The sequence below is a fragment of the Clavispora lusitaniae genome (assembly GCF_014636115.1).
Source record: "Clavispora lusitaniae strain FDAARGOS_655 chromosome Unknown tig00000185_pilon, whole genome shotgun sequence".
Classification (NCBI taxonomy): Eukaryota; Fungi; Ascomycota; class Pichiomycetes; order Serinales; family Metschnikowiaceae; genus Clavispora; species Clavispora lusitaniae.
Window position 1 is genome coordinate 264,273 of NW_027093979.1, and position 15,697 is coordinate 279,969.

General features: G+C 45.9%; 6 protein-coding genes across 6 annotated transcripts; 3 read left to right on the top strand and 3 right to left on the bottom strand. All coding sequences in view use genetic code 12, as the record gives it.

Moving 5' to 3' along the window:
- Positions 1-72: 72 nt before the first annotated feature.
- FOB63_003793 (uncharacterized protein) lies at positions 73-1,770 on the top strand (the record flags this gene model as incomplete). The annotated part of the gene is made up of 1 exon (XM_002614664.2): positions 73-1,770. The coding sequence occupies one exon, from the start codon at positions 73-75 to the stop codon at positions 1,768-1,770; it is 1,698 nt and encodes a 565-aa protein (XP_002614710.2).
- A 1,356-nt stretch (positions 1,771-3,126) lies between these two features.
- ADK1 (adenylate kinase) lies at positions 3,127-3,876 on the bottom strand (the record flags this gene model as incomplete). The annotated part of the gene is made up of 1 exon (XM_002614663.2): positions 3,127-3,876. The coding sequence occupies one exon, from the start codon at positions 3,874-3,876 to the stop codon at positions 3,127-3,129; it is 750 nt and encodes a 249-aa protein (XP_002614709.2).
- Positions 3,877-4,647: 771 nt separating this feature from the next.
- FOB63_003795 (Reverse transcriptase (RNA-dependent DNA polymerase) family protein) lies at positions 4,648-7,023 on the bottom strand (the record flags this gene model as incomplete). Its single annotated transcript, XM_002614662.2, has 1 exon — positions 4,648-7,023. The coding sequence occupies one exon, from the start codon at positions 7,021-7,023 to the stop codon at positions 4,648-4,650; it is 2,376 nt and encodes a 791-aa protein (XP_002614708.2).
- Positions 7,024-8,629: 1,606 nt separating this feature from the next.
- FOB63_003796 (uncharacterized protein) lies at positions 8,630-9,988 on the top strand (the record flags this gene model as incomplete). The annotated part of the gene is made up of 1 exon (XM_002614661.2): positions 8,630-9,988. One exon carries the CDS (start codon positions 8,630-8,632, stop codon positions 9,986-9,988), a length of 1,359 nt encoding a protein of 452 aa, XP_002614707.2.
- Positions 9,989-10,727: 739 nt separating this feature from the next.
- Positions 10,728-12,128, top strand: FOB63_003797 (uncharacterized protein; the record flags this gene model as incomplete). Its single annotated transcript, XM_002614660.2, has 1 exon — positions 10,728-12,128. The coding sequence occupies one exon, from the start codon at positions 10,728-10,730 to the stop codon at positions 12,126-12,128; it is 1,401 nt and encodes a 466-aa protein (XP_002614706.2).
- Positions 12,129-13,274: 1,146 nt separating this feature from the next.
- MAE1 (malate dehydrogenase (oxaloacetate-decarboxylating)) lies at positions 13,275-15,146 on the bottom strand (the record flags this gene model as incomplete). Its single annotated transcript, XM_002614659.2, has 1 exon — positions 13,275-15,146. The coding sequence occupies one exon, from the start codon at positions 15,144-15,146 to the stop codon at positions 13,275-13,277; it is 1,872 nt and encodes a 623-aa protein (XP_002614705.2).
- Positions 15,147-15,697: the final 551 nt, after the last annotated feature.

Genomic DNA, 15,697 nt, shown 5'->3' on the forward strand with positions numbered 1-15,697 from the left:
ACTGCCTCATACTGAATAGCCATCATTGAATAATCCTTCATCTTCACCGCCAGATTTCCGTCCGTGCAATACATGGTGAACTGTCCACGTGATATATGTCACGTGCGTGCCACTACACCATCGCCCTTCTCACACTTCCTTCCAACCATGGTCTTTTCTCCGCTTGTCGAGGACTACGCAACGTCGCTCAAAGAGCTCACGTTCAACTCGCGTCCCATCATTGTCAATCTCACCACCATCGCCAAGGAAAACACCGATGAGGCCGATGGAATTCTCGCAGCCATTACCCATCGCATCTACCATTGCATTCCCGAACACAAGCTTTTCGCTCTTTACTTGCTTGATCTGATCTGCAAAACCGTCGGCGCCCCCTACAATGTGCTCATTGGCGACGACATCTTCAAGCTTTTCTCGCATGTGTATTTGTTGGTGGACACGCCGACCAGGGCCCGTCTAGTCAAGATGTTTGATCTGTGGCGGGTATTCCGAGTCAAGGGCGGCGCGTTGCCCCTTTTCCCCCTGGCGGAAATGGAGCGCATCGAAGCGTTTTTGCAGCAGGCTGGCTTTCGGCGCGCCCCCGCAGGGCCTACGGCTGCGCTGTTGGTGGCGGACATCGACGCGCTTTTGCCCGCCATGGAGCGCCGTCTGCGCGCGGGGGGCGACCAGGCGCTTGCAGAACGGTGTGCGGCGCTTGCCGACTTGCGCGCCCTCTTACAGAGCCAGGCTCTTGGGCCTGCGGACTTGGCTGGGGTGCTGCAGAAATTGGCGCTGATGAAACAGCAGGAGCAGAACCAACAGAACCTCGAGACTCAGGCCCACCAGCAGCTGATGCTGCAAAACCAGGGCCTGCTGTTCCAGCCACAAACACCTATCACACAGTCACAGACACCCTTGCCGCAAACGCCGTCAACATTGCCGCCAACGCCACAGACGCTTCCAGCACAATCTCTTGCACCTTCGCTTACACAAACACCGGTCCCGACCGAGCTGAAGGCTCGTGTGCTTTTCGGCGAATTACTTGCCTCAGGCTTAGTGGCTGTGGACCAGTCACTCAAGCCAGGCTCTCGGCCAGTGTACTCGCTTGTTTTCCCCCGCCACAAATACCTGGGCGCACCGGCCACCAATGCTCTTGAGCAGCTCTTGCTAGATGCCAGTGGCCAGTCTCAGTATGTCCAGATCAAGGTCAAAGAGCTTTCGAAAGTGCAAAAGGCTGCCGCTCCGCTCCAGCGGTTTGTTGCTTCGGGCGACCTTGACATGCTGACCCTCCAGGTCTTATACGAGACAAAACTGTCCAAGTGCGCCCAGTGCGGCAAGCGCTTTACTGGCGATGACGATGGTGCCGCTCGCAAACGTGTGCATTTGGACTGGCACTTCCGTATTAACAAGCGCCTGACCAACCACAAGGCCAACATTCAATCGCGCACGTGGTACATTTCACAAGACGAGTGGGTGCATTTTGACGAGTCCTCGCTTTCGGAACAGGCGGCTGCGCCTGTGGCTCGTGCTGAGACTGCTGCTGCTGCTCCAGCCCGTGCTCAGTACGTTGTTGTGCCTCCGAGCGAGACAAACATGAACAACACGTGTATTGTGTGTCGTGAGCAGGTCAAGGCAACATACAATGATGCATTAGGTGAGTGGGTATGGGACGCGTGTGTATACGCTCCGGGAACGAAGACGGGTCGGAAGATTGCCCACGCAGCATGTTTGGAGGAGACGAGCAGGAAGCGTGGCCCTGACGGCCTACCAGAAGCTAAGAGGGTGCGGGTGTGAAACACTTGCTGTTTTACTAATCAATTGTCTTTTTGGAGATGGTGGCATTGGCTCGCGCGTTATAGTGAACGTGATTGTGCAAGGAGATATACACCCTCCAACTGACTTGACTTCCTTTTTTATTCTCACCGTTGTCGCTGTGGTGCTGAATAACGCTTGTGTGCAATTAAATGACATACAACTACGGTCTTCGATATGGGCAGCTTGCTTAATCGATAGCCTAAGTGATGAACATTTTGTCGAAGAATAATGAGCTTGAAAGATAATGGACATCAAGAATGGTTTGAATGTCAAAGAGGCTGGAAACCTAAATAGCATGCAATACGCAAAATCACCTTCTCATGAAACATGTTCGATGACATGTAGACTCGCGGGATGAATAAAGGAATCTTCTAGTCAGAACTAAGTTTAAATGCATATGCGCAACTTAGCAAATTGTATAGGCGATGTTATTTCTTATTAAGCAATAAAACTACCTACTTTAATGATGCCATTCTTATGACTTTAAGTATCGAATGTATTTTTTTACTGTCGATTTCTTTGAAAGTTAATGCAGAAAATAATTTTATTGATATCCAAACATTGTCAATGAAGTTAGTAAACTTTGAAACCGCTGGTTTATGAACTTTTTTTCTCAAATAAGGAACAACATGATTCGTTGGTTTGTCAAGCAAAAGTAGACATTAGGAAGGCTAACTTGGACTTCGGAGAAAATTCTACAACGGTGAAAGCCTTTTTGGATAAGCATTTCTTCACCTGCGCCGAAGAACATACAGAGTTCTTTGGTTCCTTTTTTTCTGCTGAAGAATGGAATGGTCAACAATCACGCAGACATCAAAGGTGAAACATGGGTCAAAATTTATAGACATTTTTTGGTATTTTACGTGAAATCTTTGACAGAAGCTCATTAGAATTATTAGAAATGGTGCAGAATATAGACAAAATAAACTATGGACTCAAACACAGCTTACCCAACCCATACAGCAAAGAAACGTGTTAGATTAATATTTTGGTTTGATGGGCACAGGAGTACCTTGTTTAAGTCACCACTCGTCCATTAGTCGAATATCGCTTGAAAAATCATTCCCTCTAATTACAGAAAAATTGACACTTAGGTTAACAGTCCTTTAGACAAAAATAATTGTAGTCGTATGGAAAATGCAAGAGGTGGCTACACTTGAGGCAGCAGAAGTATCAGAATCTCGAGTTAATAGATTTAACAGTACTTGTCTTCCAATTTACAGAACTCAAATGGTCATAAATAGCAATTGACAGACATAGCCAATCAGTCACTGGAGCAAACAACCAGTCATCTACAGTAAGTAAAGAGGCATCTTGTTTCTACAAACTGCGGACCTATTTCTGGCCCAAGCACTTCAAGATGTCGTCCCAGACCTTGGCTGGCTTTTGCGAGGCGTCGATTCCGCTCCAGATGCCAGCCTTCTTGTAGTACTCGACAATAGGCTCGGTCTGCTTGTGGTAGGTGACCAATCTCTTCTTCAAGGCGTCTTCGTTGTCGTCAGATCTTTGAACCAAAGGCTCGCCGGTGATGTCGTCGGTCATGTCCTTCTTAGGAGGGTTGAACAACTTGTGGTAGGATCTGCCACTGGCTGGGTGGACCAATCTGCCGGTGATTCTCGACACCAACAACTCGTCGTCGATCTTCAACTCCACGGCGCTTTGCAACGGCGTTTTTCTCTCGGTCAACATGCCGTCCAACTTCTCGGCCTGCGGGATGGTTCTGGGGAAACCGTCCAAGATGAAGCCGTTCTTGCACTCCTTGTTGTTCTCCAACTCGCTCTTGATCATGTTGACCATGATTTCGTCCGAAACCAAACCACCTTTGTCCATGATCTTCTTGGCCTCAACACCCAATTCGGTTTTGGCGGCAACCTGAGCTCTCAACATGTCACCTGTGGCCAAGTGGCAGGCGCAGAATTTTTCCTTCAAGTTTGGCGCCTGGGTGCCCTTTCCGGCGCCTGGAGGACCAATCAACACCATTCTGATGGACTTTGGCACGTTTGGAACGAGCCCGGCCTTCTTCTCGAGGGTCTGGATTCTGTCCTGCAACTTTTCAACGACTGACTTCAAGTCTTCGACCGACATTTTGTACGTGAACTTTTGGGTGGTTTTGTGGGGAATTATTGGTTGAGATTTTTCCACTTTATATGTCGACGCCGCGGCTCTATGCACGCAGCCATTAGGCCGAGAGAAAAGGTGAGAGAAGGATGGAAGAAAGAAAGAAAGAAGAGTGAAGAAAAGTAAAGCAAGATAAAGCAAGATAAGGAAGGATAAACGTAAAGAAGTAAGAGATTAGAGTTTAAGATGAAACTAATAATAAAGCACTACAAGCTATGAGGCTCAATGCTTGATATGCGCCGAATTGGCCAAAACTGCGAAGTCTCATGACCAAATTTCTTGGACTTATTCTCTTTCATTAAATGCAAGTCGAAAGTCGTTTTTTGACCTATGCATTACTTTGCAGAATTTAGTTATGTGGAGCCTGTTTTACGAGAGCGTATTTTGTGTGGAGCGTCTAAGTATGCATGGGAAGGAAACATACGAGATATACGAGCGAGTATGCAAAGACACCTTCACGGCTAAAGTAGCTTATGTTTGAAGTCATCACCTGGATTAGAGAACGCCTATTAGAGTTTCGTAAACATGTTAGAGTATTCAATCATCAACATTACAGTCATCACCGCTTCGCTATGTACTAAATCTTTGTCATATTCTTGAGCCCCAATGAAAACTCATAAACCACAAACATAATAGAAATGATAACAGCAAAAAAAAAAAAAGACATCACAACAACCGGAACCATGAAAATTACCCAAGGTTTTATCCCTGCAATCTAGAACGGTCTGGTCATAGGACTCACTCCAAAAGATTGGCGTCAGAATCATCAGTGGCCATTGGTGTGTCTGGATACGACTCTACATCCCAGTCTGGGAAGGAGCCTGGAAGCTTGAATTCTGGCACTAGGATCTCATCCGCTGCATCAAACTCTTTGGCCTCTGGTGTTGCTTTAGGTGTGGAATCCACTTCCGACTTCGGTTCCAATTTACATTCATGAAAACTCACGTCGACGGAACCATACCATTCCATGGGTTCTTTGCCAGTAATCTTTTCGCAGAGTCGAGTAAACTCGTCCTCCTCAAGTGTCTGGGTAAGAACTCGAGCCAAATTATCCGTATCATCAATGAGCTCCTGACTGAAGTCTGGCAGACTGGCCACTTTGCGAATGTAATCCACCTTCTCTGCAAAACGTTTCCGTCCTTCAAAGGCTGTACTGCTTTTAACTGCGCCATTCGCTTCTGCGTTACTCGTGAAAATATGGTACGCAACATCGATTGGCCATTTTTGAATGGCTTCAGCAATCCCTTCTACCTCTTCGTATACGAGAGATAAGGCCATAATTTCTGCTTCTGTGTCGGTAAATGTCCGCGAGCTCTGGAGATTGGTCTTCCAGCTAATCGGAGAACCGCCATATTGCAAAATAGAGGAAGTCAAGTAGCGGTTATCCGAGTTCGTGCTTGCGACACGAGAGTTGCTATAAGCATAGAGGTTAGACAGCCGGTCCGGGCCATACACGAGACCGAACTCTGCTGTTTTCTCGAGGTATTGCACCACCTGGAACGCCGCATGAAGATGCTTGAATTTAGGAAAAGACACATGTCTCCACAATGCGGCTATAATAAATGACACATCAAAACGAACCATTTTCGAAATATGGTGCAACTTGCGTACTAGAGAAACATATGGCGTTGTAGGACACAATTTTTCGACGTTTTCCTTCTTCTCTGGTTCGAATAAACTTTTGTAAGGTTCTTCCTCTGGCCGAATCACTTCTTTTGCTAGCTGCTGGATGCGGTCTTTCATGGTTATCTTGATCTGGTCGTTTTCAAACTCCAAGTTCATACGGAGTAACGTGGACGGCCTTCCCAAATCCTTAACCTCGAAACTGTTAAAGAGAGAGAGCATGAGACTTTCAAATGAGGCCATGTCTTTCACAATAACAATCAAGTTTTGAAAGTGCAAACCAACAATCACCATATTCGACCCTTCTCCTCGGGAGAAGAGACATTGGTCACGATATTTCTGCTCAAAACCATGGAGCTTTAGACCGGATGAGATTGTGTCGTACCAAATGTAAAATGCCATCTTCGTGCCATAAAAAGTCTTATCGAGGCGGAAAATGAGTCGTTTCTTCGAATCAATAGTGCCCTCCATTCCATCTCCACTTAAATAAGCAGCGTCGATTTGTAACTGGCGCAAAAGCATCTTATTACTGGCAGCATATGCAAGCATAAGACGTAAAGAATCCATTCCAAGAGAAGGAGTTGGACCACGATCAGTATATCCTTCCGGAGGCCCCATTTTTGCCCGGTTTCTGTGTACAGTGACAAAATCACTTTTCAAAGGCTCTAAGCCTATGGGTCCTCTGGTTAGGACGAAAGATCCACGTGGTGGTGGTCTTTTAAGAGAGGATTTTCCAGGGACTTCCATGATGTATCCCTTTTCTTTCAAAAACAGAAAGAGCTCCGGTGCCTTTGCGAGAGGATCAGTGGAAATGTATTCCAGCTGCAATTTAAGTACCTGTCGCATCTCGCTCTTTTCAAGAAGAAGTTCGAGGTAACCAAAGATGTAATCCCATAACTTTTGAGTGGTGTAGCCATAGGCAATAAGATGGTGACATAGAGGAATGCAATCACCTCTGGCCATGAGGAAGCAAAGATATTCCCGACGGTATTGCAACCTCAAGTCATCTGGAAGACCTCGGAGCTTGTCCCACATTTCGTTTTCAATCGCATACCGTGAGAGCTCCATCTTTTTCTCTTCCTCACTTAAAAACTTGTCGATATGAAAGTGAACTATTGCCGAGAATGCACCTTGGTACAAATTGAAGTAGGAATTCAGAAGGCTGGCAAGTCCTGATCGACTTTTAAACTCGCCAAAATCAAGTACACAATAAAGATTGGCTAAGGTGGATAGTTTCATGAAGTTCCGTTTAAAGTAGTAGTACCACTCGGGGAAAAGCGACATCGACTCGAGGACAAAAGGGCTGAGTTCCCGAGCTGCTCCTTTGTCTAGAGTCAAGGAATGGGTTTTCAATTGAGAATTTGTGTTTTGGAAAACGATATCATTGTCGTCTTTGTAAACCCCAGGCTCAAACAGAGTAGTCACTTGGATTTTCTCAAAAGACGCAGCAAGCTCATTGATGGTTTCTTCTTCTAGATCCGTTAAGGTCATGTTTCGATTTTCTCTTAACGTCACACTCGTTCAAAATGATATATGATGAATTGTGCAAGTACACAAAAGTAGTAGTCGCATATTTTGATACTTTTCTGTACTTTATGTAGCATATAGACGCATCAACTTGTATGAAAGTTGTTTCAAGATGGACAGAGAAACGTTTATGTTTGATCTCATTTCGTATGATTCCCTCAAACCCTTTTGTGGGTGATTTGAAATAAGAGAGGTTTCAGTATGGAAATACTTCACACGAACTTCTTGTATGAGCAGCTTGCAACTACAAACACCCAAACACCAGAATTGACTACTACTATACACTAGTGAACATCCATACATCTTACCCCAAGATTAATCTTTAAGTAGTCCTTATTTCACCATACTGTCTATTATTATACTTATAAATTTTCGCCGAGCTGAAAATGCGATATTCTGACAGTGAGAAGATAAAATTTTTTCAACTGATAGTGCCTTTTATACTTTCTTGTATTAGTGGCGCTTCAGAAGTCCCGAATTCTTTAGACCTCCAGTAAACCCGACATTGTTACAGAATAGAAACACTTCCTTAGATTGCTTCAGTTGCCACTAAGTGACTATATTGTAAAGTAGACTGCCAGCACAATTACACTAGTATAGTTACCAAGAACCACAATTTTATTCGGAGTCAAAACTCGTAAAACGTCAGAAAAATTACAGAGAATGAACCAACATGGAATTGGTTTATGTCCTAAAACAATAAACAGCTCGGAAATGTGATATTGTGTCTGCCACTTTTGTTTTCTGCGGCTTCCTATGGCAGCTAGAAGGTGCTTTTGTATGCATGTCCTACATGCACCGCCTCCATGCCGCATGCGAGATCCATGCGTGTCGCGCCATTTCATTTCTGCTTAAACGCACGATAGCCTCGACCGTTATCTTTAGACATTAATTTCAAAGTCTCTCTAATACTTTGTCAAAATTACCTTTTTTTTCTTCAAAAAAGGTTCAACGGGTGCCTTTGATGGATTATGGTATTCTAGGTAGCACGATTCATGTTCTTGTAGTACTATTCCTTACTTTCAAGACTTCTCGGCGACTGGCAACCACAAGCGAAGCTAGGTTATTTCCCCTTACTTTCGTGCATGTAACTCGGGAAAAATGAATCCCGAAGCGTAAGAAAAGGAAGTTTTGTACTGACAATTTGACATGTCTGATATTTGAATGAATTAGCCACTGACATAGAATTGACATGGTAGCACAATTCTCATGGTGTTCAGTCATGCCTTGTTTTGAGATTAAGCCTGCGGAAACGTTGGGGAATCTCCGATCGGATCTTTCCGGCATGCTTGGCTCCAAACATCCGATTGGCATTATGTGGTGGTTTTATTAAATTGGTTAAGCTGGCAAAAACTAGCGATGCCAAGACTTGTGCCAACGGAACTACATTGGTACTAAAAGTCAAGAACGTAGTAATTGAGTAGATGGTAGAAGTGAACTCTTGTAGATCGACATTAATGTACATTAGGAATCTTAGATATCACGTATATTAAGAAATGTGATGGAGAGATCATTCTTTTGAATGCACAACGGCTAACGAACTCACGATGATGCATACGTCACATCAGACATGTCTGCAATGTCTCCCTGCATCAAATCAACGGCATGTGCATGCTCCCAACTATATAAGTGTCGTCTTTCTTGCCGTCTTTCTTGCCGTCCTTGTAATCTCATGTTTCAAAACAAGTTCCTTCACTCTCTTTTCATTGTTCTCAGTATTCCGTGGGACATTCTCGTTGTGACACTTCGCTACTACATTTTCGGTGGCCTCAACTACAGAAAATATGAGTCCAGCTTGCTCAATTGCATCAAGATGAGAGTGCTTAAAGCTTCTTTGGCAATTGACATGGAGTACTCATATCTACTTGCACCTTACACCAACGGCTTTTTGATCCGGTGGATGCTTCCGATGTTTTGCTCCACTCTTGTGAAAGATCTTCCAGGCTTGGGGTACCAGTACGACGAGAATTCATTGTGGTTGGTCAAACAGAGCCAAAGCACTAAGAAAGATCCGGTGATCATCTATGCCCACGGCGGAGGCTATTTCATCCAGACAATCATCACACAGCTCAAGTCCATTCTTGCTGTCTTCCATTTGCTCGAGCCGGAAATTAAAAGCAAGACATCCATTTTGTTTTTGGACTACAAGCTTGTGGGAGGTGGCCATCCCTTTCCAACACAGTTGGAGCAGCTTCATGCCACGTACTGCAGACTTTTGGACGACGGATACTCCAACATTCTGCTTATGGGCGATTCTGCCGGTGGACATCTTTCGGTATCGTACACCCAGTACTTGAAAAGCTTAAACCGGCCAGTGGAGTATCCGAAAAATCTCATTTTGATCAGTCCGTGGCTCAATGTGGCCCCTCAGCCCAACGAACTAGTTAAGGGCCGCTCTTGGATCGACAACAAAGACTACGACTTGATCCACTACTCTCGCTACGCCCATATTGAAAACCTTGCGACGATCTTTGGGGACGTGGATCCTTTTTCGTTGGTTCACGGCATTATGGCCAAAGTTCCGAAACAGAGAAGCGACTGGGACGACATTCCCAACTACTCCAACAAGGACTACCACACGTTTTTGATTTTCGGCGAACACGAGAGCTTTAGAGACGACATTTTGGAGTGGGCCAAATATGCCTTTGATCTTCCGTGGTACGAGGCTGTTACATATGGCAATCTGCACAAGCTTTTCTCTCGCCAGCACTACGAGTTCAAAAGACGCAATAAAGACGGGAATGCCAGTCTCACCGCTTATGTTGAGCCGCTTGGGGTGCATGACTCTATGCTTTTTTTTGAAGATGGAGTGGCGGATCAGATTGCCGACAATATTAGAAGCGGCCGGCCAAATCTGGCGGACGACGTTGATCCTGTGCGGTACTTTGGTGTTGTTCGTCTTGCAAACTTCTTGAACGAGACGTTGTGATATCAGACGACCAGAAGATCGTCAGACTATCCACAACATATTTATATTTGTAAATGTTTAAACATCAGCCTAAGGTCAGATGAAATGGACTTGCCTTGTAGTTTATGAACTGATTGGCTAATGTGTGATATTATAGTCCATTGGTGTATTAGGTTCAGCCCATGCCAGCTTGGCTGGCCTATGTTGAATTGATAATTATTGTTGGAGGGAAGAGATTGCATTTTTATTCTGTTGGCCGTTGGAATCATTCTTCCCAGTCTTGTACTTAGCCCTCCGATTATCTAAGTTAATGCTGAAAATCTGTTAGAGTGGCTATTCTGCTCGGATATTTCAAACGATGGGCTGGCAAAGCAGATTCAAAAATTCCGTTTATGTTCATTAGAGAATATAGTTTAAAATTGAAAATTATTCGTTTCCACGGAACATCTATTCGGCGAAATCAATAAGCCCAGTAAATACGTAAATTCAGATCAAGATACAGCAGTTCACAACTTTTCTTTCTTTTCAAAAACGAAGAAGGCTAATAATCAGCCTTTCAAGTTCCGACGGGAAGTAATTGTATCACTACTTTCTAATTCTTTTTGACGTTGCATCCATTTACCGTCTTTTGCATAAAAGTCGTATTTTAAAAGCCGTGTGGCATTTTTCTTCTATTCAATACTCATTTTCAACGACCAAAACAGAAGTCATTAATTCGAACCTTGAACATTTTCACCGTTATCAAATACCGACATTTGACATGTCGTATGTCTGTCGCAAACTGTCACGTGCATCAATCCACCGCGGTTGCAAAATGTCACAATGCGGGGTGCAAGGATATATAAAGCGCCAGTGGTCTTTCAAAACGACACTGCACGACATGCTTGTCCCATCTTGCGACACCATCAGACACTACCAAATGTTTCTTCGGTCACTTTTGGTTTTGGCCAAAATGCCCTTGGACATTTTCATTGTGGTGCTCCGCTTCTACATTTTTGGCGGAATCCACTACCGGAAATACTCGAAAAGCTTGCTCAATTGCATCAAGTTGACGATTTTTAGAGCTTCGCTAACTATAGACATCAAGCATGCCTACTTGCTTGCACCTTACTCCAATTCTTTCTTGCTTAGACGTATTCTTCCTTTTGTTGGCAAGGATCTCGTCAAGAATGTTCCCGGATACGGTCTGCGGTACGACAAAAACTCGATTTGGATGGCCAAAAGCGCAACTTCCAAGGCAGATCCAGTCATTATTTATTCGCATGGAGGAGGATATTTTATCCAGACCCAAGTCACTCAAGTCAGATCTCTCATGTCTGTCTATCACTTGCTTGAGCCAAAGAAGAAAAGCAAAACATCTATTTTGTTTTTGGACTACACCCTTGTGGGCCGAGGCAAACCTTTTCCAACGCAGTTGATGCAGCTTCATTCGACTTACTCCAATCTTGTTTCCGAGGGACACACCAATATCATTCTTATGGGAGATTCTGCAGGTGCCCATCTTTCCATCTCGTATACCCAGTACTTAAAAACGTTGCAAGCAGAAAAGATTTTCCCCAAGAAACTTCTCTTGATCAGCCCGTGGGTCAAAATAACTCCTCTTCCTACAGAATTGGTGGAAGGAAGGTCGTGGTTGCAGAACCAACATTACGACATGATCCACTACACCCGCTTCACCAACAGCGACGACATTCCTCCGATATTTGGAGAGCAGGATCCATTTTCGTTGGTATTCGGGCTTATGGCTAAAGTTCCGAAACAAGAAAGCGACTGGAAGGACATACCCAACTACTCGAGCCCAGACAACGATGTGTTTTTGATTTTCGGCGAGGACGAGAGTTTCAGAGACGATATCTTGGAGTTTGCAAAGTATGCTCTCGATCTTCCCTGGTACGAAAAGGTCAAGTATGGGGATCTGCACAAATATTTGGAACGTAACCACTATGAGTACGAGCGAAGAAACGAGCTGGGGAAATGCAACCTCAGCGTTTTTGTGGAGCCTCTTGGAGTCCACGACTCGATGCTCTTTTTCGAAGATGTTGTGGCAAGCCAGATCTGTGGCCGCTTAAGACAAGGCAAATCGATTCTGGTGGAAGAAATCGACAGCAAAAAGTACTTTGGTATTTCACGTCTTGTGCGGTTTTTGAACGAGACTTTATGAGAACGTAGGACGCTTGCTCTTTCGTTGGCTGAATATCAGAGCCCTTTTCTTAGATATTGATTCACATAGCAACAAGAGACGACACATGTGGAAAGTTACTTGGGTTTCTTGTGAATTTGCTGTCGAAAACGTAGACGAGCTTAAATGACTCTGCTTTAGGTGAATATCGTGATACAAGTTCGAAGATGAAGATAGTGTGGTAATTGAAGACCAAGTTGAGGATTTTGTAGTAACAAATGAAGGAGAACTTTGGACGTTGTTGTCTCTATGGATCTACATCTTTAGTATTCGTTAGAGCCTCTTGGATGGCTTGTAGATTTAGGACCAGAGAAGACACCAAGACTGGTTCAACAAGTTGAATTTTGCTTAGAGTAAAATGTCAACGAATTTTATTTCTCATACTTCTAATGACAAAATTCAATCTTTTCGAATTAGTTAATATGGGCTAAGAAGTATACAGAGGACTAGCGAAAAAGGGAAAAAGAACCGGTGCAAATGCATGCCAGAAATGCAATGGATCGATACAAGATACAGTCATGGTTCAGACTTTGTCCCGTCTAACATTCATGTCCACCTGATTACATTGACATTCTTGTTTAACTCGGTTATACTTGATTCCAATGGAGATAGAACATTAGTATCAGCATTATTGTGTTGATCAGCTATACTTTTTGGTCCAGGTATAACAGTAACTGATCGTAATTATGGTTTATATTAACTTTTACTATAAGTAGTATAGGAGTATTTGGTACTTTATTAACTGGTTGATCAGCTAATAGTAAATACTCTTTATTAGGTTCTATACGTTCTACTGCTCGATTAATTAGTTATGAGTTAGTTTTGACTACTGTCGTATTATGTATATTATATGGACCACATAATTATCCATTCATAATTCTAATCATTATCCATTCATAATCCTAATCATTATCCATTCATAATTCAATCGTACATTAGCTTATCGGATTCCACAACATCCATGGATCATCTAACTGTTGATTGATATCATCGGAAGATTTTCACGTCTACAGCGTTGTCTATACGATCTTCTATTAGAATATTTAGCGACAGCCTGTCGTCGCAGAACCGGAATTTCTCCGCTGTCTTGCCACTTCCCGTGGCCAGGCAGCCCCATATATTGTAGTACTAGTACTGGAAAGTGTGGATCTCCGGCTCGTGGCTCACCTTCACCAACGGACGGTAAACAGGACGCCACATTTGCGACTGGACCCACTTCAAGCACTGCTTGAAGTCACGAGGCACCTCCACAAAGCCGCCGTCGGGCTTTTCCTCGCTCTCAACACGAGCAGTGCCTTCTTTCAAACTCTGCAAAATGACCGCAGTGGCCACGTATGCCGAAACCTCGTCAATCTGCTCCAAGGGCGGAAGCAAGCCGTTCTTGGGGTTGTCCATCTTGGGCGACATCAGCGCCAACTGGTCCACGGCCGCCGAGATCATCGTGTCGGTGATGGTGGTGCACCGCGAGAGAACGGCGCCCAAACCAATTCCGGGGAATGTGAAACAGTTGTTGTTTTCCGAGATGTAGTAGCCGTCGACGGGCTGGAAGGGCGAGCCCGTGGCGATCAACGCACGGTTGTCGGTCCACCGCATGATGTCCACCGGGAACGCCTCGTGCAAGCGTGTTGGGTTCGAAAGAGGGAAAACAATCGGCTGTGGGTTGTGCTTGTACATCTCCTTGATCACCTGCTCGGTGAAAGCGCCCGCCTGTGTCAGACAGCCCACAAGCACCGTGGGCTTGACCTTGGACACCACGTCCACCAAGCTCTTGGTGTTGACACCGTCCCACTTCGAGTCTGGGTCCGCGTACCGCAACTGGCCCTCGCTCGAGTCCTTGTACAGCTGGAGAACCACACCGCGGCGGTCCATGATGGTGATCTGCTTGCAGGCGTCCTCCACGGTCAGGCCGTGCGACACCATGTGGTTGACGATCTGGTCGGCCACACCCAAGCCGGCCGAACCGGCGCCGTAGATCAAAACACGCGTGTCGAGCAAGTCACGGTTGGAGAACTTGAGCGCGGCCGTGATGGACGCCATGACAACAGCACCAGTGCCCTGGATGTCGTCGTTGAACGAGGGCAACTCCGATCTGTAGCGGTGCAACATGGTGCGGCCGGTGGTGACGCCAAAGTCCTCGTAGTGCAACACGGCCAGCGGGAACCGCTTCTTGACCGTCTGGATGAAGCGGTCCACAAAGTCCCAGTACTGTTGTCCGCGCACACGCTCAAACTTGTTGCCCATGTACAAGTCGTCGTTCTGGAGGTCGACGTTGTTGGTGCCGACGTCCAACACCACAGGCAAAACACGGCCCGGGTGGATACCGGCACAGAGCGTCATGAGACCCAACTTGGCGATGGCAATACGGATGCCGCCCACGCCCTGGTCTCCAATGCCCAAAATGCCCTCTCCGTCACTCAACACAATGTAGTCGATGTCCTTGTCCTCGCCATAGGCCGACAAGCGCTCGTCGATGGAGTCCGGGTCCGTAATGTCCAAGAAACAGCCCTCGGGCTTGCGGAACCGGTGCGAGTAGGCGGCAATGGCGTCTCCCTCGGTTGGAGTATAGATGATGGGCAACATCTCGCGGATGTGGTTGCGCACCAACTCGTAGTACAAGACCTTGTTCTGGATCCGCATGGACGTGAGGAAATCGTTCTTGGCGAGCGGCGTCTTCAAGTACTGGAACTGGGCGTACGCCCTTTCCACCTGTTCCTGCAACGTGTTGACTTTGCAAGGAAGAAGCCCCAGAAGGCCAAACGCACGGCGCTCTTCTTGCGTGAACGCCGAGCCCTTGTTGAAAATGGGCGAGTTGAGCAACTGGAAGCCCGTCAAGTCACATTCGATGGGGCCTTCGATCGACAAACGGGTGGTTTTCGGTTTGAGCGAAGCAATGGCCGCCTTGACGCCGACAGGTGTTTTGATGGTGTGGGTATGGACGGATTTTCCCGACGTGAAACGCACGCCAAACTTGGCCTGGGGCCGATTTCTGACAAGCAACATACTGGCGGAGAAAAGAACGGGAGTGGTGGCTATATATATGGGGAGGGCCGGATGTCGTGGGGGCCAGGCCGGACCGGAATGTCGCGCAACAGACATGTGGATACCGGTCGTTGGAAGTCTCTTTGGAAGGCCGTTTCACGTGTCGCATGCAATGCGTTATGCAATGTATGCAATGTCGTTGTTCGGGTTATTTTTGTTTTTTTCCAGTCAATGGACAATCTACACCTGCGTCGCCTTGTTCTGTCTCCTTTGGGTAGCCTTCCCTTCATTTGCGCACTTGCGCGATGCGCGCGTTCCGAGGGTTCAGATTTCCGAAGGCATCGAGATCCGGGGGTGTTTCGGTTGAACCCGGATGCTTCCCTTGCGCCTCGCGCGGCTCTTTCCTCAACCTCTCATCGCAATTGCATCCATCACCTGTCAAACGGTTAATTGCTTTTTACGCTAGCCCAGGGTCTTTGTGCAGGACCAATACCTCTTCTACGTGTTCAATTGGTTTTATTTTTCTTCCTCGTTTGTCCGTGGGAGGGGTATGCCAGTGAAATTTCTCAAAT